Genomic DNA, 20,010 nt, shown 5'->3' with positions numbered 1-20,010 from the left:
AGGGAATCCTCTGGGCTCCAAGTGGTTCCCTGCTCCATGGTCTGGAAACTCTCAAGGCAGTAATCTGGGCAAGAGAGAACTCGTCTCAATTTGTTCCTTGTTTCTCAGGGATTACTCTTTCATTTCCTCATGCCCATTGTCTTGAAAACTTGTTTCTTATATTTTGTCCAGGGTTCCTTTTTGTTGTTTCAGGCAGGAGGCTAGATTTAATAGTCTCTATTATTCTGTCCTGCCAGAAGCAGAAGCCTTTCCACATCTTTTTTATTTATTCCTAGATATTTTATATATTTTGTTGCTATAGGTAATATTTTTGAAATTATGTTTTATAACTTTCTGGCCTATGAAAGTCCAATTTGTTTTTGTTAATCTTATATTCATTTACTTTGCTATATACTTTGTGTTATTCTAATAACTTATCTGTAGATTCTTCTGAGTTTTCTCTGTAGGCAATCACATCATTTGCAAATAATGACAGTGTTGTTTCTTCCTAATTCTTAGATGGTTATCCTATTGCATTGTGTAGATCCCCTGATGAAGTGTTGGACAATGGCAGCCTGAGCAAGAGCGAGACCTCTCTACTATAAATAGAAAAAAATTAATTGGCCAACTAATATATATAGAAAAAATTAGCCAGGCATGGTGGTGCATGCCTGTAGTTCCAGCTACTCAGGAGGCTGAGGCAGGAGGATCGCTTGAGCCCAGGAGTTTGAGGTTGCTGTGAGCTAGGCTGACGCCACGGCACTCATTCTAGCCTGGGCAACAAAGCGAGACTCTGTCTCAAAAATAAAAAGAAAACCCGAATTTGTTCCAACATCATTACTGTATAAAGGAATGGTTAGAGCATAATGTGAATTTCCTGTAACTTATACACCAGTTGTGTCCTTAAGAAACAGTAGGGGGGGTGGGCAAAGTAGCTCTGCCTATAATCCTAATGCTTTGGGAGGCAGAGGCAGAATGATCACTTGAGGCCAGGAGTTCAAGGTTGCAGTGACCTATGTTTGTGCCACTGCATTCTAGCCTGGGCAACAAAGTGAGACTCTAACTCATAAAAAAAAAAAAAAAAAGGCCTGGTGCGGGGTGGCTCACACCTGTAATCCTAGCACTTAAAGCAGAAGGATCTCTTGAGGTCAGGAATTCAACACCAACCTGTGCAATACAGCGAGACCCCATTTCTACAAAAAATTTTTCTATAGAAAAATTGCCTGGGTGTGGTGCTGTGTACTTGTAGTCCCAGTTACTGAGGAGGCTGAGGCAGGAGAGTCACTTGAGCACAGGAGTTTGAGGTTGCAGTGAGCTATGACCATGCCTCTGGACTCTAGCTGAAGCAACAGAGCAAGACTCTTTCAAAAAAGAAAAAAAAAAAGGAAAAGAAAAACAATAGGTGAACACAGAAAACTGTACCCAGCTGAACTGAGTCCTGTAGGAATACACAGATGTACACACAGACTCATCTCAGACATATAGCAGGCAGCTCTGTCAATTTACCATGTGTTATGAGCCAAGCCTGCCCATATCTGGGGTTACAACTTTCTGTCCAGTTTCAAATAACTTCCACCATTTTTGATATCCACACACTACAAACTCTTGTTTTCCCTTGCTCAGCCCACACCTGGTGGATATGGGGATGGGGTGGTGGAGTAAATGGGGATGAAAGGAATCTAAGAAGACACGAAGATTTTTGTTTTGGGTGACTGGATAGATGCTTATGTAACTTATCAAAAATGCACCTTGCTGGGTGCGGTGGCTCACACCTGTAATCCTAGCACTCTGGGAGGCCGAGGCGGGCGGATTGCTCGAGGTCAGGGGTTTGAAACCAGCCTGAGCAAGAGCGAGACCCCGTCTCTACTATAAATAGAAAGAAATTAATTGGCCAACTAATATATATAGAAAAAATTAGCCGGGCATGATGGCGCATGCTTGTAGTCCCAGCTACTCAGGAGGCTGAGGCAGCAGGATTGCTTGAGCCCAGGAGTTTGAGGTTGCTGTGAGCTAGGCTGACGCCATGGCATTCACTCTAGCCTGGGCAGCAAACAAGACTCTGTCTCAAAAAAAAAAAAAAAAAAATGCAGAAAGCAGTGGCTCACACCTTTAATCCCAGCACTTTGGGAGGTTGAGGCAGAAGGATCACTTGAGGCCAGGAGTTTAAGACCAGTCTGTGCAACATAGCAAGACCCCATCTCTACACAAAATTTAAAAATTAGCTGGATGTGGTGGCACGTGCCCGTAGTCCAGCATTACTCGGGAGGCTGAGATGGGAGGATCTCTTGAGCCCTGGAGGTTGCAGTGAAATATGATGATGCCACTTCATTCTAGCCTGGGCAAGAGCGACACCATCTCAAAAAAAAAAAAATCGAGGAAGCCAAACAAGGAGAGAAGGTGATGTGTCTGCTTTGGATGCAAATACTCAGATAGGCAGCTGGATCTGGGGATCCGAGGCTCAGCAGAGAGCTCAGAGTTAGAAACAGTCTCCAGTAGTGTGTGGGTGGTGGCAGTGAATGAGCTCACACTGACCCGGGAAGCCCAACATGATCAAGGAACATCAAAGGAGAAAGAAGCAAAGGAAAAGACAGCGAGTAGTCAGAGGTAGTGGAGGAGAGCCACGAGGGCCGTGTTGTGCAAGCAAAGGGAAGACAGAGTTTTGAAAAGGAGTGGTCAGCATTACTTGACCAGTCATTAGGGGTTTCCTTTGGAACTTGGTCGGGTATTATCTCATTTAATCCTCATAGCCATCCTGAGGTGTACGCATAGTATACACGTGTTCAAAAAAGAAACTGAGGCCGGGCACAGTGGCTCGCGCCTGTAATCCTAGCACTCTGGGAGGCCGAGGCAGGTGGATTGCTCGAGGTCAGGAGTTTGAAACCAGCCTGAGCAAGAACGAGACCCTGTCTCTACTATAAATAGAAAGAAATTAATTGGCCAACTAATATATATAGAAAAAATTAGCCGGGCATGGTAGCACATGCTTGTAGTCCCAGCTACTCGGGAGGCTGAGGCAGCAGGATTGCTTTAGCCCAGGAGTTTGAGATGGTTGTGAGCTAGGCTAATGCCACGGCACTCAATCTAGCCTGAGCAACAAAGCGAGACTCTGTCTCAAAAAAAAAAGAAAAAAAGAAACTGAGGCTCAGATTTGTTAAGTTGTCCAGTTGCACATGGTAAAAGATGGAAGCAACATACAAAGCCCTGTCCCCCCTCTCTATGCTGGGGTTCCTCTTGTCAGGCGTGCTGTCTCCTCCATGGAGGAGGCTGAGGCCAAGTTTAATGGGTTAAGGAGTGAATAGTAGGGTTGGGGGAGAATATTAAGAAATAAAGCAGATTACTTGGAGAGGAGAAAGCTAAAGGAAGCAGTGAAGGCTTTTTTATTTTAGGATGAGGGTGATATGACAGTTGGCTCATTCATTTCGGCAAGCATTCATTCATACAGAACACTTACTTCTAGGCACTGAGGATTTAGCAATAAATAAGCCAAAGTTCCCGCGCTTGTGAAGTTCACATTTTAATGGGGGTATCAAGCAAATAAGCAAACCATCACTAAATATATCATTGTACATGGAGGTAGGTACTACTAAGTACAAGCAAAGCAGGGAGAAGCTCAGTGTGCTGGGGTTGGGGAGGGCCATGGTGGGTGGGCAGGGAGCAGGAAAGGCTTCTGAAGAGGTGACATGGGACTGAGAGGGTCTTGAGCAAGGGAATGGCTCGATCTCCTGGGTTTAAGTGGAGATGGAGAAGGCAGTGGGCAGGGAAGGGGCAAGGGGAGGTGCCTGTTCTTTGCCAGGGACAGACTCTTGGTGGCAAGGAGCGATCCCTCCTCTTGAGGCAGTGTGGAAATGTGGGAGGCTCCGAGGGCACGCAAACTGGAGGCAAGAAAGTAGGAAGGAGCAACGGGAATTACAGAGGGGTCACAGCATGCCATCAGGGAGGGATGCTGGCATTGGCCTCAGAGGAACAGCCCTGGTGATACCAAAGCCTGGGGCATGGCCTCTACTCCAATAAAATTCTTAAAGCACTGCCTGTCTCCACAAGCTTTGGAGATCGCCCTCACCACCAGCTGACCTTGGGCAAGTAGCTTAATCTCTCTAAGCCTGTTTCCTCATCTGAGAATAATAATAATATTAATAATACCCACATCCTAGGGCTGCTATGAGGAAGAAACAGAATAAATGTGGGGCATATACCCAGCCCATGAGCAAACTCTGTCTCTGAGATCTAACCGCTGACCCCTGGAGGGCCTCCTGCTGCTGTCTTTGTACTGTATGACTGCTTCCTGCAGCTGCACTCCCAGGAAATGCAGGGAACAGAGAATTCGCCATAAGCTTCTGATCCTGCCTGCATTGCCTTGGTTTCCAAAGCATGACATTTCGTGATAACATGGTAGAAACTATCTGGCTTTCTGTCTCACCAGGTACGGTCTCCATGCGGCCAGTGATATCCCAGTGGCAAGAAAATGTTCTCTCCTGTTTCCAGGAGCATGTGTGTGAGAGAGAGAGTATGTGTGCATGTGTGTCTTCTTGTGCACTTAGTGGGGTGGGCAGAGCTTCCTGTCAGTCGCTTCCTGAATCAGACAGGCAATTCCAAGAAGCTGAGCCTATGGTCAGGCGTGGTGGCTCACGCCTGTAACCCTAGCACTCTGGGAGACCGAAGCAGGTGGATCATTCAAGGTCAGGAGTTCAAGACCATCCAGGTCTCAAGAGTGAGACCCTGTCTCTACTAAAAATAGAAATTAATTGGCCAACTAAAAATATATAGAAAAAATTAACTGGGCCTGGTGGCACATGCCTGTAGTCCCAGCTACTTGGGAGGCTGAGGCAGAAGGACTGCTTGAGCCCAGAAGTTTGAGGTTGCTGTGAGTTAGGCTGATGCCATGGCACTCTAGCCTGGGCAACAGAGTGAGACTCTGTTTCAAAAAAAAAAGAAACTGAGTCCAGCTGTTTGTCTGGTGCCCTATGACCTGGAGCAGATCCTCATGTCAGCATCACAAGGGCCAGAGTTGAGGCAGCAGGCAGCCCAGGCCAGGCCCCGCTGGGTTCCTTCTCCTGCTGCAGTGTTCGTGGGGAAATCCAGACGCTTTGAGCTCTGAGGAGTACATCATGTCTGAGTGTGAGTCTGAGCTCTGGGCCTCGGGGGTCTTGGCCCTAAGGGCCAGCTAAAGGCTAAAGAGGATGGGTGGGGGCCTATGGAGAGCTGAACCCAAGGAGGGGGCAGAGCTGGGGGCTGGGGACAAATGTAGGGGCAAGTCTGGACCTCAGGCCCTGTGTAGGTGTGGGCTTCTCTAGGCAGGAGTTTCTGGGGCATCAGGGTTCCCCCACAGGTTCCCCAACCCCTCCCCAGACCCCAAGCCACATGACCCACGACAGCCTGCTGCCTTGGGCCACTCTGGAGTCTCAACTTTGTGTCTCTTCCAAAGGGAAGAAGGAACCTGCCTCCCACACCGTGTCCTGGTCTAAGGAAATGCATGCTAGGGGCATATGGCTGGGGGGCATGGTCAGCTCCAGTGACATTGGGCTCCCTCCCCTTTCCCTCCCGAGGGGATTCCAGGAGTTGGGATGAGAGTGCTGTCCACGGTCACATTTCACAGACTAATAACCTTCAGTGGATCTTCCTTCCCTAAAAATATGGCCTCTAGAAAACTGTAGTTCCTGTGTGCTTTCATAAGATGAAATCTAAGAAAAGTATTTCCACACAAATAATTATTTGCAAAAGTGATTGACCCTGGGTGGCCCAATCTCAGTCTCTGTCCACTGACAGAAGCTGAGTGGCATCACCGAGCATGAACGGGGCCCGGCTCTGCTCAGTCCTCCTTCTCCCTGGGTGTGTTGGCCTCACGGTTCTGCCTGTGTCTTTCTAACTGTACATCCCGGCATGTCCCTGTGTCCTCACTCTGCCCATTCGTGTGGGGTCTCTCAGCCTCTCTGTCTTCAGCAGATGTCCACGAGGCCTCAGGACAAACAAGGGGCCTGTGTGTCTGTCCTTATGTCAGGAGAGCTTTGCTATCTACACAGGTTATGGGGTCTGGGGCTCCCACAGGGGTCTGAGAGCCAGGCTGGGGAGGGGCTGCCTTTTTCCAGAAGGAGGTGCTGCTGGGCTAGTCAGGGGCACGGGCCTATCCGAGCTGGCCTGAGGTCAACAGGCAAGGGATGCGGGATGGGGGTCCCGGGGCACAGGCCAGTCCCTTCAGGAGGCATCACTGAAGACCCCACACCCCAGGAGAAAAGGCCGTGTGTGAAACTGCCGTGGCGGGTGCTCAGGTGCTGAGAGGAAGCGACTGACGACTGACGTCAGGCCCAGAGGACGCTGGCTCCTGCTGCTTCCGCTCACAGCAGCCTTCTCAGACTTCAGGCGAGGCTGTAGCTGGTCCTCCTGCAGGAAGGGAAAGAAGCAGGGTCTGTCCTGCCACAGAGCCCCATGGAAGGTTCTGTGGCTTCTCCTCATCTTCCCAGCAACTCCCCTTCGACGCCTCCCTTCGCAAGCCCGTTCCTCCAAGTGCCGTCAAGCAGCTCCCCACCCGCTTGCCACGCCCCGATGGGAAAGCACAATCTCCGGCATTATGCAGAGAAGAGTCTGAGCCATCGCCATGGAGCAGGGGGGCTGGCGATGCCTCCCTGCCTGTCCTCGCGGGCCTGTGCGTGAGCACGTGTCCACGGCTCTGTAAGTGTGTGCACGCAGCGTGCTCATGAATGCAACAGGCCAGGGGAGCCGACACTGCAGCAGGCCTCAGCTCTGCCTTGATACGAGGATCTGGAACTTAAAGGGCGTCCAGGGCAGAGGGGCAGCTTTAGGAGTCACCAGGCCCAAGAGGTGCTTGAGGTCAGGCAAGTAGATGAGGTCCCCAGGGGACTGCAGAGAGCAAAAGGAACAGGGCAGCAAGGAGGGGCCCATTGCCTGGTAGAGGGATTATCCACCAGGTAATCCAAGGAAGAAGACTGAGAAGGGGTGGCCAGAGTAGCAGAAGAACATCCAGGAGAAAAGGGAGTCACCGAGCTAAGGACAGAATGTCCCAAAGGCAGGAGTGTTCAGCTATCTGTGTGATACCGCAGGGCGATCTGCTGGCCGGCATTAGTCCCATGTCAGTGCACGTCCCTGTGCCCGCCTGTGTGTGCCCGTGTGTGCGGGGGCCCACCTCCTAAGGCTCGGCTGGCGGGAGGTGTCCTGGCTTGGTCCCTTTGGAGTGGGGCCGGCCATGAGGATGCACAGCCCGGCGAGGATCATGCAGGTGGGCACAGCACCGATGAGGACCTTGAGGGTAACCACCACCTCCTCCGCCTGCTGGCAGGCTCCTGCCTTATACCCCGCGAACCTGGAGAAACACGCCGCACCCAGCCCGTCACGTCCTGCAAGCTGGGATCCCTGGCTGGTGGGATCCCCGACACCCCACCCCACCCCACCCTCGCCTGAAGCTCGTACTTCATTTCCTGCTCAGATCAGCCCAGTTACAGTGCAGGGGAGTGTCGAGGGTGTGGGCTGGCCAGGGAATTCAGGGAGAATCTCTAATGTGGAGAGCTGGGGCTTCGGCCCCCAAGAAAGCCCCTCTTGGCCGGTCACAGGCACAGAGGAGCTGGGGGAGGAGGCGCCCCACACTCTCCACAGGGCACAGCTGAGGTCCTGGCTCATGGGTGGCCCCTAGCTGGGCAGGGTGAGACCTTGCCCTCTTCTTCCCTCCCCATTGGTCCTTTGTGCCTCTGGCACCTGCCCACCCTGCGACTCACTCCAGACTGAGGGTGGAGATGCCCAGGGCGCCTGCGCCTGACAGCTTCGTGAAGAAGACGTAGGAGGAATAGAAGATGGTCTCCACGCCTGGCCCGTGCTGGTGCTGCAGCTGAAAGTCATCCACCACGTCGGGCAGCATGGACCTGTGGGCAAGGAGGCGCAGAGTTGTCCCTTTTATACCCTGGACAGTCAGCAGCCTGTGAGTCCTCCTGCTGTCCAGGACCAGCCTGGTCCCAGAGAGCCAGGCAGTATGCGTGCCTGCACCCCACCCCCACCCCCAAATTCCTGCTGCTTGGTGCCCTAATAGGAGGGCCCCATCGTCTGCACAGGCTGGGCACAGGGGACCTATGGCTACAGCAGGGTGACGTGAAGGAGGAAACACCCTCATGAAAGTATATGAGGCTCCCACACCCCTGTACCCCCCCCCAGCCTACCAGGGTAGCAGCAAGGACACAGCAATGCTCACGCCAGATACAAAGGCCACGACATATGCCACAGGGGCTGTGGGCACAGCAGCCAGCAAGATTGCAAAAGGCACCATCATCTGGGGAGACAGACACACCAGCTGGCCCCCACCTGCTCCCGGGGCTTTCTCATTCACACACAGCTCTTTACCATGACCCCCGCGCCTGGCCCCATGCCAGGCTCTGAATACCCAAAGGGACGCAGATCCAGCCCTGCTGACCCCAGAAGGCTCATCACCACGGTCACCTCCCCTGCCTTGTCCCCCAATCGCCACCCCCCACCTTGCTCCCTGCCTCACGCACACAGATCCCGAAGGCCGTGGTCCTCTTCCCAAACCGTTGGAGCACCCACTCCCACAGCGGGGTGCTCAGCACGGCCGAGACCTGTGAGAGAGCAGCGTTTCTGCCCGGGCTCTAGCGCCCTGGCTTGCGGATGGGAGCCCGGGCTCAACTGTGTCCCTGGTTTGAACCAGTGGCTATTAACTTCGTGACCCTGGCCCCAGTCCCACCCTCTGCTGGAATGCATGTGACCAAGATCAAAGCAACATCCAAAATGTTGACCACCTGAACTCCAGACACGCGTGTCACATGAAGGAACACACACATCCCCAACTTAGGCCCCCAAGGGTCCCGGCCTCTGCCACCCCAAGTCCCCTCACCAGGATGGTGAGCACCAGGCTCTGGACGTGGTCATGCAGCCGGGAGGCGTGCGTACAGAAGAGGACCAGGTAGTTCTGCTCCACCTGAGGGGGTGGATAGGAATGCGTGTGTGCTGGGAATAGCAGAAGCCCAGAAGGTGAGGGCAGGGACAGGGCCTCTCCTTTGGGACTTTGAACTTGCCTAGCTGCCACCATCATGCAGTCCCTTCCCCCACAAAGAACACTTATCCCCAACACAGGGGGTCCCTGGGCCACCCTCACCACTCGCACAGCTAAGATCAGGTGGACTTCACTACATTTTAGGTAACATGCAAGGAAGCCACTCCAGACACTGTCAACCTCCTAGTACCTAAGCCCTGTCCTCAGTCCCACATGCCCTACCCAGGTCTCCATCCTAGCACCAGCCTCTCTGGGCCACGTGCCAGCTGCAGATTTCTCCCTATGAAACTCAAGCCCTGCTCTAATGCGGGGGGCCGAGACACTGAACCCTGAACCTACACAAGGTCAGCACGGCTGGAGCCGAGGGAGTGGGGACCAGCTAGCCAGAGGTACCTGAACGGCAGCTGAGATGAACAGGAAGGAGAGCACCAGCTTCAGGAAGGGTGGGTGGCAGGCGGTGAGCCCCAGCCCAGCCAGGAAGCTCAGGCCTTGGCCTGAGGCTGGGTCAGCAGCGTCTATACAGGAAGGTGACACTTGAGTTTGGCAGAGCTCAAAAACAACATAGACCCCCAAGAGGAGCCCTATCCCCAGCTTCTGCTCCCCCAGCCCTCACTGCACTCCATACCTGGCCGCTCCTTCACCCCTAGGCAGAGCAGACCACTGCACACGGGGTAAATCACGACCACCACGGCGGCTGCAATGGAGTAGAGACAAGCCTGTGGGACAGGACAGAGCTGGGGTGGGGGCAATGTCTCCCGCTCTCGGAGGTAGTAACACCCAGGGCCAGGGCAGGAGTACCTCCAGATAGGAGCAGAGGGACCCCAGGCCCAAGCCCAAGGTTGCCAGGTCCCCCTCCCACCAATCACCCCAGCAGGAGAGAGACCTAAGGGCCAGGATGGTCCTTCCATACGTCCCCTCTGCTGACCTGCGCCTCCCCCATGGGAAGGAGGCCTCGATGCCACCAGGGGTCAGCACGCTCTCTCTCATTTTGTGAAGCAAACGTTTATTGTAGCTGACATCTGCATGCCAGGCCCCCAGGTTACAGTGATGAGTGAGTGACCCATCGACCCCTGATAACGGGCTTGTGGTTGGAGAGGGTGACAGATCACAAGCAGGCAATTACAGCACCGTGAGATGCACAATGACCCCGACAACATAGAAAACAGGACAGTGCTACCTGCCACTCAGCGAAGAATATGCATGTAATAAAATGCATATAAAGACATGCAAGTGAGCGACAGTCAGTCAAATCAGGACAGAGGCTGCCTCTGGGGAGGGGAAGAAAGAGAGGGCAGGATGGGGCACTGCGCTTGGGGTTTAATGCTCTGCTGTTGCTGTCTTGAAATTCTTGATAATGTTATCCGTGAATTTGTATTTTGTAAGTGGAGTCCAGTGGTGGCACGGGCTGCCCAGGGCCTCCAGTGTCAGTTCACATGTGGCTCTGTACCAAGGGAGGGATTCTCAGCCTCTTGCTCCCCACTCCTTGGCACCTTCCCCTCCCCAACCCTTAGCTACTGGCACCCTCGTTCTACCCACAGCCTGTCAGCGACTGGGCAGCACTGGGGAGGGGCATGGAGAGGTCTGAGTGGTGGCCTGTGTGTGGTGCAGGGAGGGCTGGCCCAGGAGGGGCAAGGCCACAGCCCTAGGCTGGTAGTGCCAGGGCAGAGTTGGAGAGCCAGGGGCTCTCACCCATCCCAACCCAGGCGCCTAGCAGACACCTAGCGGGCCCAGCGCTGGAGGCTGCAATCCCTTGGAGCAGTGGGCCGAGTGGGAGAGGGAGACTGGTTTCCCACACTCCCTGAGGCCCCCACACTTTCATTTTGACTGTATACAGGCCAGGTGTGTAGCTGGCCCGCAGACAGGCTTGGGGACAGGTGTACAAGGGCTCCATTGTAATGTTTTCTTTTTCTGTGAAACAGAGTCTCACTTTGTTGCCCAGACTAGAGTGCCATGGCGTCAGCCTAGCTCACAGCAACCTCAAACTCCTGAGCTCAAGCAATCCTCCTGCCTCAGCCTCCTGCGTAGCCGGGATACAGGCATGCGCCACCATGCCCAGCTAATATTTTCTATATATATTAGTCAGCCACTTAATTTCTTTCTGTTTATAGTAGCGACGGGGGTCTTGCTCTTGCTCGGGCTGGTTTCGAACTCTTGACCTCGAGCAATTCGCCCGCCAAACCTGGGGAGGGCCGGCCCGGGCCAAGTCCCGAAGTCCAGGGCGCGCTTGCCCAGACTGCTTTCAGAGGCCACCTGCCGTGCTGGGGGAGTGGCTGGAGGGGGCTGCTGCGGTGGGCGGCGACGCGGGCCGGGGCCAGCAGTGGGGCGCAGAGTAGCTGAGCACATCCAGAAGATGTTGTTCTAGAAAACGGGCATGCCTCGGGAATAGGCTGGAGGGTGAGCGGGAGGAGGCAAGGGGGATGCCCGGGGTTCTGGACACCGGTGCCACCGGCTGAAGGAGAAAGGGCGAACGGAGAAGCGGAAGACAAGCTCGGGGTGGAGAGGGCGCGTATCCGCTGCTCGCTGCCCGCGGCAGTGGGCTGCTCGGCTTCCCCCTTCCACCTCACCACGTCCCGGGGGGCGGCGGTCGCCCGGCAGGAGGGCTTTACCCAGAGCCAGGGACACCGAGCCCTTCCGCCGCCCTGGCAGTCCCCGCCTGCGCCTGCCGCCCCGTCTCGCCGGCCCCGCCCCTCCGGCCGCCGCGCGCATGCGCAGGAAGGAGCCGCGAGGGGCAGAATTGGCGAGGCTTGCGGGGCTTGGGGGACCGGACTCAGCTGGGGGGCGGGAAGGAAGGAGAGGGCAGGGAGCCCAGCAGACAGGGGGAGCAGCGGACCTAGAGGAAGCGGGCGGCGCGAGCGTCCCGCCCGCGTCGGGCACTCACGGCGTCAGGGGAGACGGCGGCCGGCCCGGGGAGCACAGCGTCCTCGCAGCTGTGGGGCCCGTGGGCCCCCGACACGATGAGCCCGTGCACGGTGGCCCCCATCAGCGTCCCCGCCATCTCCAGGGTCATCCCTGAAGACAGGGCGCAGCCAGGTGACTGGACGGCCCGGCGCGGGGTCGGGGCGCCCGCCCGCGCTCCCCACGCCCGCGCTCCCCACGCCCGCACTCACGGTAGGCGGTGGCCGAGTCCCGCTCCCTCGGGCTGGACGTCAGGAGCATGGTGAGCGCCGTGTAGGGCACCTGGAAGAACTGGGGCGCCGGCAGGGCTTAGGATGGCCCCCGCTTTGCCAGGCTAAGGCCGGCACCCGCCCCGTCGCACCCTGGCCCCCCCCCGGGCTGGAATGACACATCCCAACTGCTCCCCGGGAGCCGGAGCCCGAGCTGGAGTTAGGGGCTCAAAGGCAGGAGGGGACTTCCAGCGCAGCTAATGGTAGATTTCCAGGCACAGAGGGGAAGGTGAGGGCAGTGAGTCCCCCAGAACACTTCAGCGTGGCCACTGGCCAGCATTGGGGTTCCCCAGAGTCCAGGCCCAGGGAAGGGGGCCCTGCTTACCGTGGCCAGGGCCTGGAACAGGCAGTAGAAGATTGTGTACCAGAGCCCGCGCAGGCTGGTGAACGGGGGCAGGAACCACAGGAAGAAGTAGGCCAAGGCGACAAAGGGGGTGCAGCCCAGCACCCTGCAGAAGCACAGCTGAAGTGGAGCGGCCCCCAGCACCAGGACAGGAAGATGTGAAGGGCCCACCCAGCCCGGAACAACCTTGCCCCTTCTCTGCCCCTTGAGAAGCCCTGGGCTTGGGCTCTCAGGAGAAGCCGTTGAGAGGGGAGGAGTGGCCAACGGGATGTGGGGGCGCTTGGGGGTTGCGCGGTGCCATTCCCTGTATTAAGGACACTGGTGCACAGGAAAGGTGTGCTTCCTCCGTGAGACTCGCGTGGCCTCCAGCCCAGCCTGACTACACGTAGAGCCACAGGCCAAGCCTGGGAGTCTTGGAGGCTTTCTCTATCCTTGTGCCATCTGGTGAGGCAGGGTCCCCCAAAATGTCGCTCAGCTACTGCATGACTCACAGTGTGACCCAGTCCAGTCCCCAGTGCACCTACTACACTGTTCGGTCTTGTTCTCTAGCTGTCCAGAGGGTTTCCACTAAGAAACAGGCTGTGACAAACACAGTGAGCTCAGGGCCAGGGGTGGGCGCCTGGATCCTGGGAAGGGGCTGCTCACCAGGGCATGAGTCGTCCTGACATGGACCTCCTGCTCCTGTTGATGAGGAACCCAGCCACTGGGTCGGCAGCTGCCCCAGACACTTTCCCTCCAAACAGGACAAATGACACCTGGGCAGCAGGGATCTGAAATGGACAGGGGAGGGATAGACAGCCAAGGCCCGGCAGAGTCAGAGGATACCCAGGCCCACCCAGCCTCCCCCACAAGGACACCGATGACAAGGGTTGGGGGTGAGTCTGCGCTAGAGAAGAAAGGGGCCCCAGAGGGAGCTGACAGTACCATTATTACTCATGTCAGCCACTGCTAGAGAGGACTCCAGGGGCTCTCATGTAGGGGTGGCTCAGAGCAAGGAGGGCACACCTGAGCTGACAGTCAGAGGTAGACATTGTGTTTCACAAGGAAAATGGTTTATTGGTTTTTCTGACTACATAAATGATACACTCAGTAGAAAAACATTCAAACAATACAGGAAAACATTAAGTGAAGCTCATCTGCAATCCCACCATGCTGAGACAACTGCCAGAACAATTCTGATGATCATCCTTTCATGCATTTTTGTTTGAAATTTATAATTTTACATAAAGGGGGTCAGAGTGTTATTTTAAAAATCATGGATACTTTATTTTAGAAATTTGATTTTACTTACCCTCTATCCTACACCATTCCTTCCTATAACTAACATTAACAACTTGGTGTATATCCTTTTAGAATTTTCTCCATACTCAATTTTAATCATGTATAGATGCATACATACATATGCCCATATAAATACACGTATGGAACATGTTTTTGTTTTGCTAAAACGGGATCATTTTATATACTCTTCTCTAAAACTAGCTTTTCTTTTTTTTTTTTTTTTATTTTTTTATTTATTTTTTTTTTTTTATTTTTTTTTTATTAATGGACGAGGTTCTGGGGCCCCAAGAGAGGGGGGCCCCCAGAAGTCGCCTAAAACTAGCTTTTCTTATCTGACAGATCATGGATATCCTTCCAAAAGAATGGTACAGATCATTCTTTTGAATGGTTGTCCAAGAGTCCATCATGTGGACTACCTTACTTACTCAACTGCTTCTATAATGTTGGGTTATCACATTGTTTCTCATTTTCCTACTATGAATAGGCTGCAGTAGACATCCTCCAGGAGACTGCCCTTGGTAGCTTCAGGCTGGGGTCAGAAGTGCTATCTACTGAGGATGGCGGGAGTGGAAGAACAGGTGCGGGTGGGAGGCCCCGAAACCAAGGAAGATGCCATTGGGAGACCCTGGGTGGCTGCCCACACTCACCTGTGCCACATCAAGCAGGAAGAGCTGTAGGTAAAAGGCTGTGGCACTGGAAGCCACCTGGTTGGGGACCCCACCAATGCCATAGCACACCTTCGTACAGAAAGAGAGGCGACCAGCTCTGCTGTCCTGGAGGAGACAGAGGTATTAAGCCCCTACCCCCACAGACACAAAACAGCTCCCCACACTGCTTTCAGAAGCATCCTGAGGTCCCTATGATGTCTTGAAGGCTTTTACAGCAACCCTTCAGCACCATTTTGCCCCGAAATCATCCTAAGGGGAAGTGAGACAGAAAAAAAAAAAAAAAAAAGAATCCCAAACCATGACCTCTAAACATTTCCAGGGGGAAGTTCTTCCTTACATTTCCCCCTATGCTTCCTGCTGTGGGCAGCTTTAACCTGCTGAGTCAGCAGGCCAGAGCTGGGAGACCTGGGCTTGAGCCCTTTCTTTGCCACCTACTCCCTGTGTGACCTTTCTTTCTCTAAGTCTAAGCCTTGTTTTCCTTATCTGTCAAATGCAGTGGATATCCCTGTCAACCTCACAAGGTTGTTTTGATGAGTAAATGAGGCAATGGCTCTGAGAGCAGTTGTTAAATGTTCAAGACCTTTGTGAGTTTGTGAGCCAACTGTTGAACCACTGGCAGCCTGAAATCAGTTATAGTGAGTATTTAAAACACAGAAAGCCAGTACACATAACAAATCAGAACTTCCTCCCTCACCACTGTTTATCAGCTTACTACTGAAAGAAAGTAATGTTTATGAGCCATATATATATGGCATATATATATATATATATATATATATATCACGAGCCCTAACCATCCTGCGCACTCCACACTATGAACTCCAGACTTGAATATTTGAATATTCAACTGCCTACTTACAGCCCCACATGGATGCCTGACAGGCATCAGCTTAGCATAGTCAAAGCACAGATTCTGATTTCCATCCAGTTTTCTAAACCAGCTCCTAACCCTGTAGTCCCCATCGCATCAATGACACCAATGTCCGCATAGTGGCTCAGGCCACAAACCTAGGATTCATCCTCACTTCCTCTTCCCAATTCCCCATCTCTTCTGTCAGCACCTCCTAAGTGGATTCTCTGCTTCTGCTCTTGTTCCCTGTGATCCACTCTCAACCCAGCAGCCAGTGATCCTGTAATGATATAAATCAAACCCTGTCTCCTTGCTGCTTGAAACCTTCTAACAGCTTGCCATTACAGTTTGAATAAAACTCCAAGTCCTCACCATAGCCTAATGAGCCCACCCCATCGGCTCTCACTGCCTTGCCCACCTCACTTCAAATAGCTCTCCTTCAGCCATGGTGGCTTCCTTCCTAATGCCCACGCCTGTTGCTGCCTCAGGGCCTTTGCACTGCCTGTGAGGCTCCTCTGTCTTCAAAAAGCTGACTCATTGTCATTCAGGCCTGAGCCTAAATGTCACCTCACACTCCCTGACCACCTAAGTCTCTCTCTCAATTGTATTTTACTGCCTGGTACACTATTAATATTTCCTGCCTCTCCCCACTGAGAGCAAGAACTATAACTTTTATTTGCTATGGTATCTCCAGTACCTGGAACAATGCTTGGTATACAGTAAGTGCTCAATATATATTCACTGAAGCAATAAATGGCCACAGAAACACTGTGTAAACTGACATTTCTTCAAAAGACGATGAGGACGCTTCTTTCTTATTTTATGAGGGTGTGGGGAGGACTCCGGCTTCACCCATTTCGGTATCTAACAGGACACCACAAGCAGGCTCTTCTGAAGGCAGGTCTGCCCAGATAAGGGCTTATCGCATCCTTTGCACCCTCTTCCTACCCACAGGAGAAAACCACACTCAAGGCAGGATGTCTTCTCCTTTTCTGATAATTGTGTGAACATTATTTCAACTTCCAGAAAACTTAAAAAATAGGCAGAATCCACATGACAGTCTTCCCCTCGCCCACAATGGGACTCCTGTTTCCCCCTAAATGGGCCTAGCAAGTTCGTAGAACACAGAAGGCACTCAAAAGAAACCCCAGCTGAAACTAGGGACACGGTAAGGCCTTGGAGTCTTGAGGACGACAGTTTTGCCTACTTACGTCATAGCCCCTCACAGTTTTATAGTCGGAGAAACTCGGATTCAAATTCTGGGGTCTGCCGTTTCTCGCTGTGTGACCTAAAGAAGGTACTGCACCTTGCAGAGCTTCAGTGTCCTCCCAGGTAAAATGGGACAGTACACCTCCCAGGGTCGTAAGGAGAACTGAATGCTGGCACTTCACTGCCAATGGCAGTTTTCCCTCTTGCTGTTGTTAGTCTCACCCTGAATTTCGTCCCCAGAGAGCCTCCTTATCTCACTTTCTTTCTTGGGGGACCCAGTCCCTTGCTCTGAAGCGCCTGGGAGGAAGCGCTGAGCCACGACGGCGGGCTGCGGTGGTCCGGCGAGGCCACAGATGCCGCGACCACAGACGCCGCGACCGTGGAGCGGGGCGTGGGTGTCGGGTCAGCCGGGCCCGCGAGCCCAGGGGCCCTGAGTCCGCTCCGGCACAGCCGCCCTGGCCGCCCGCGCCCAGCCCGTCGCGAGGGCGTGCGGAGGCACTGAGGACACCTCCGGCTGCCACCTGCCAGGAAGGCCGTGCCTGGGGTCGGTCCCCGCCAGGAGGGCCTGGTGCCTGGGCGACGCCAGGCTTCAGAGGTGACGGGGAAGGGAGGCAGCCTCCTCCACGCGCAGCTGAAACCCCACCTGCCCAGGGCTGAGGACCCCGGAGAGGACCTGCAGGGGGTGGCCTGGCCAGGAGCCCTCGTCTGGGAATCAGGAGACCAGAGAGTTACCTCGCTTGTCCAGGACCCACTGTATTCTCTGTGGGGCGCCCCAACATCCTCAGCCTCTTTGCTACCAACTGCCGAAGCCCGCAATGGGCGGCCAGTCCCGCAGCGCCGCCCTCCAGCCCCTGGGGACGCCGGCCGCGGGGTCTCCGCTCGCACCGCCCCTACCCCGCGCCCTCCCAGCCCGGCGCCCTCGCGTTGCTCTCACCGGGCCGGGCTCCGAGGTGAGCGCTTCCCGCTGGGGCGGCGGCGCCTCCGCGGTCGGGGCCGGTCCAGGCGGCTCGGCCATCGCGCACTGCTGCTCCGACCGGCGTCGCCTCGCTGCTACCGCCCCGCGGAGGGCGGCTCCGCGCCAAGTGGGCGCGGCGAGGGGCGGCCTGGCCCAGCCGCCAGCCACGCGCGGGAAACCCGGGAACTGCGAAGTGCAGGGCTCAGTTTCCCCGAACACTCCATGGGCCAAAATCGCGGGGTCCGGGAGACGCCAGCACGTCCGCCAGGATTGCTTTTCCTGGGCGCAGGTCCCCGAGGGAGTAAGCGCCTGCACACCCAGGCGGGGGTAGCTCGCGAGGGATCGCGCTAAACCCTCCTGCTAAATTCCCATGGGTAAAAGTCAGCAAAAAGTTTAAAGATGAAGCAATAGGCCAAGCGCGATGCTCACGCCTGCTAGCACTCTGGGAGGCCGAGGTGGGTAGATCGCTTAAGGTCAAGAGTTTGAGACCAGCCTGAGCAAGAGTGAGACCCTTGTCTCTACTAAAAATAGAAATAAATTAATTGGTCAACTAAAAATATATAGAAAAAATTAGTCGGGCATGGTGGCGCATGCCTGTAGTCCCAGCTGCTCGGGAGGCTGAGGCAGGAGGATTGCTTGAGCCCAGGAGTTTGAGGTTGCTGTGAGCTAGGCTGACGCCATGGCACTCACTCTAGCCTGGGCAACAGAGTGAGACTCTGTCTCAAAAAAAAAAAAAAAAAAAAAAAGCAAAAAAAGCAATAAATTATTGCTAACTTGTTCAAACTTATATTATGGCTGAACAGTCTTTCAACCTGCTAAACTTGATATTGGATGCACAAAATACACATTTTCCAACTTCTCATACAGAAGATGGGATTGTCCACCTAACTAAGTTATTGCTTCAATCAAGGAAACAAAAGGTATCCAGTGTGTAGACTAAGGAATTGAAACATAAAATGCAATGACTTGCTATAAACTGGGTAGTGTATCCTTTAGGATTAGATTTAGCCATGACAAAAAATCCAAAGTAATAGTTGCTTACAAGATCAAATTTTGTTTCCTATGTAAACGTCTAGAGGGAAGAAGTTCAGGGTTGGTAAATCAACTTCATTGAAACCATCAGATTCCTGTATATTTGATCTACCAATCCTAGCACTCAGGGTCTCAAGATAGCTGCACTAGTACCAGGCATCACATTTGCATTTCAATCAATAGGAAGAAACACAGACCCCAATGGCTTTATCAGGTTGTAATTCACATACCATGCAATTTATTCATTTAAAGTTTATAATTCAGTAGGTTTTTGTATGTTCACTGGGTTGTGCAACTATGACAATCTAACTTTAGAAAATTTTCATCCCCTCTAAAAGACACCCCCTCCCCAATAGCAGTCACTCCCTACCGCCAGACTTAGACTACAAATCTACATTCTGTCTCTGTATGTTTGCCAATTCTGGACATTTCATATAAACGGAATTATACAATGTTTTTTGTGTGTCTGACTGGCTTCTTTTACTTAGCATAATGTCTTCTATGTTGTGTTCATTCACTTATTGCCCAATAGTCCATTATATTTATCCATATTATGTCCACATTACATTCATCCATTCTTAACCTGTTGAACATTTGGTTTGTTTCCACTTTTTGGCTCTTATAGATAATTAATAATGCTAATGAATGTTTGTGTTCAAGTTTTCATGTGAACATGTTTTCATTTCTCTAGGGTGTGAAATACTTAGGAGTGAAATAGCTGGGTCATGTGGTAATTCCGTGTTTAACTTTTTGAGGAACTGCCAAACTTTTTTCTAAGAGGCCTGCCTTCACTAGTTTCCATTCCTATCTGCAATGTATGTGTTCTGATTTCTTCACATCTTCCCCCACATTTGTCTGTTTTTTTCATCATAGCCATCCTAAGAGATAGTATCTCTTTATAGTTTTGTATTACCGTGTGCTTATTGTTCGTTTGCATATCTTTAGAGAAATATCTACTCAAATCCTTTAGCCATTTTAAAATTGGGTTGTCTTTTAATTGTTGAGTTGTGAGAGTTCTTTATCAATATAAATCCCTATGTTTTGCAACTATTTTCTCCCATTCTATGGGTTGTCTTTTCACCTACTCATTTATAGCACATAGTTTTTCTTAGTTTTTAATTTTGATGTGGTCCACCTTGTACTTGCCATACCCTCAGAAACAATGGTCTAACCCAATATTATGAAGATTCGCCCGTTTGCTTATGAGTTTCGTAGTTTCAGCCTTTATATTTTAGGTCTGTGATGCATTTTCAGTTAATGTTTACCTTCTCTTCTAAGGTCCTTTCTGGGATATTGCATACACCACTCTGCCTAAACCACGCCTGTAATCCTAGTACTCTAGGAGGCCGAGGCGGGTGGATTGCTCAAGGTTGGGAGTTCAAAACCAGCCTGAGCGAGACCCCGTCTCTACTAAAAATAGAAAGAAATTAATTGACCAACTAAACATATATATATATATATATATACAAAAAAAAATTAGCCGGGCAGGGTGGCGCATGCCTGTAGTCCCAGCTACTCGGGAGGC

At 52.8% G+C, this 20,010-nt stretch overlaps 1 protein-coding gene across 2 annotated transcripts; it reads right to left on the bottom strand.

Moving 5' to 3' along the window:
• Nucleotides 1–3,477: 3,477 nt before the first annotated feature.
• On the bottom strand, nucleotides 3,478–18,168 carry MFSD2B (MFSD2 lysolipid transporter B, sphingolipid). Of its 2 annotated transcripts, XM_012788093.2 has the most exons (14): nucleotides 17,433–18,168; nucleotides 14,419–14,544; nucleotides 13,136–13,260; nucleotides 12,473–12,596; nucleotides 12,091–12,169; nucleotides 11,862–11,992; nucleotides 9,609–9,699; nucleotides 9,377–9,498; nucleotides 8,825–8,908; nucleotides 8,469–8,549; nucleotides 8,136–8,245; nucleotides 7,701–7,844; nucleotides 7,115–7,291; nucleotides 3,478–6,354 (listed from the first exon to the last, which is right to left on the bottom strand). In XM_012788093.2, the coding sequence occupies exons 1-14, from the start codon at nucleotides 17,511–17,513 to the stop codon at nucleotides 6,330–6,332; spliced, it is 1,500 nt and encodes a 499-aa protein (XP_012643547.1). In that variant the 5' UTR covers nucleotides 17,514–18,168; the 3' UTR covers nucleotides 3,478–6,329. The 2 variants fall into 2 exon arrangements, with proteins under 2 accessions (XP_012643547.1, XP_075856698.1); XM_076000583.1 differs by lacking the exon at nucleotides 3,478–6,354 and having other exon boundaries at nucleotides 6,590–7,291.
• Nucleotides 18,169–20,010: the final 1,842 nt, after the last annotated feature.

The sequence above is a fragment of the Microcebus murinus genome, chromosome 3, assembly GCF_040939455.1.
Source record: "Microcebus murinus isolate Inina chromosome 3, M.murinus_Inina_mat1.0, whole genome shotgun sequence".
Taxonomy (NCBI): Eukaryota; Metazoa; Chordata; class Mammalia; order Primates; family Cheirogaleidae; genus Microcebus; species Microcebus murinus.
The sequence above is the reverse complement of the archived record's forward strand: the minus strand, read 5'-3'. Positions and strand labels throughout refer to the sequence as shown.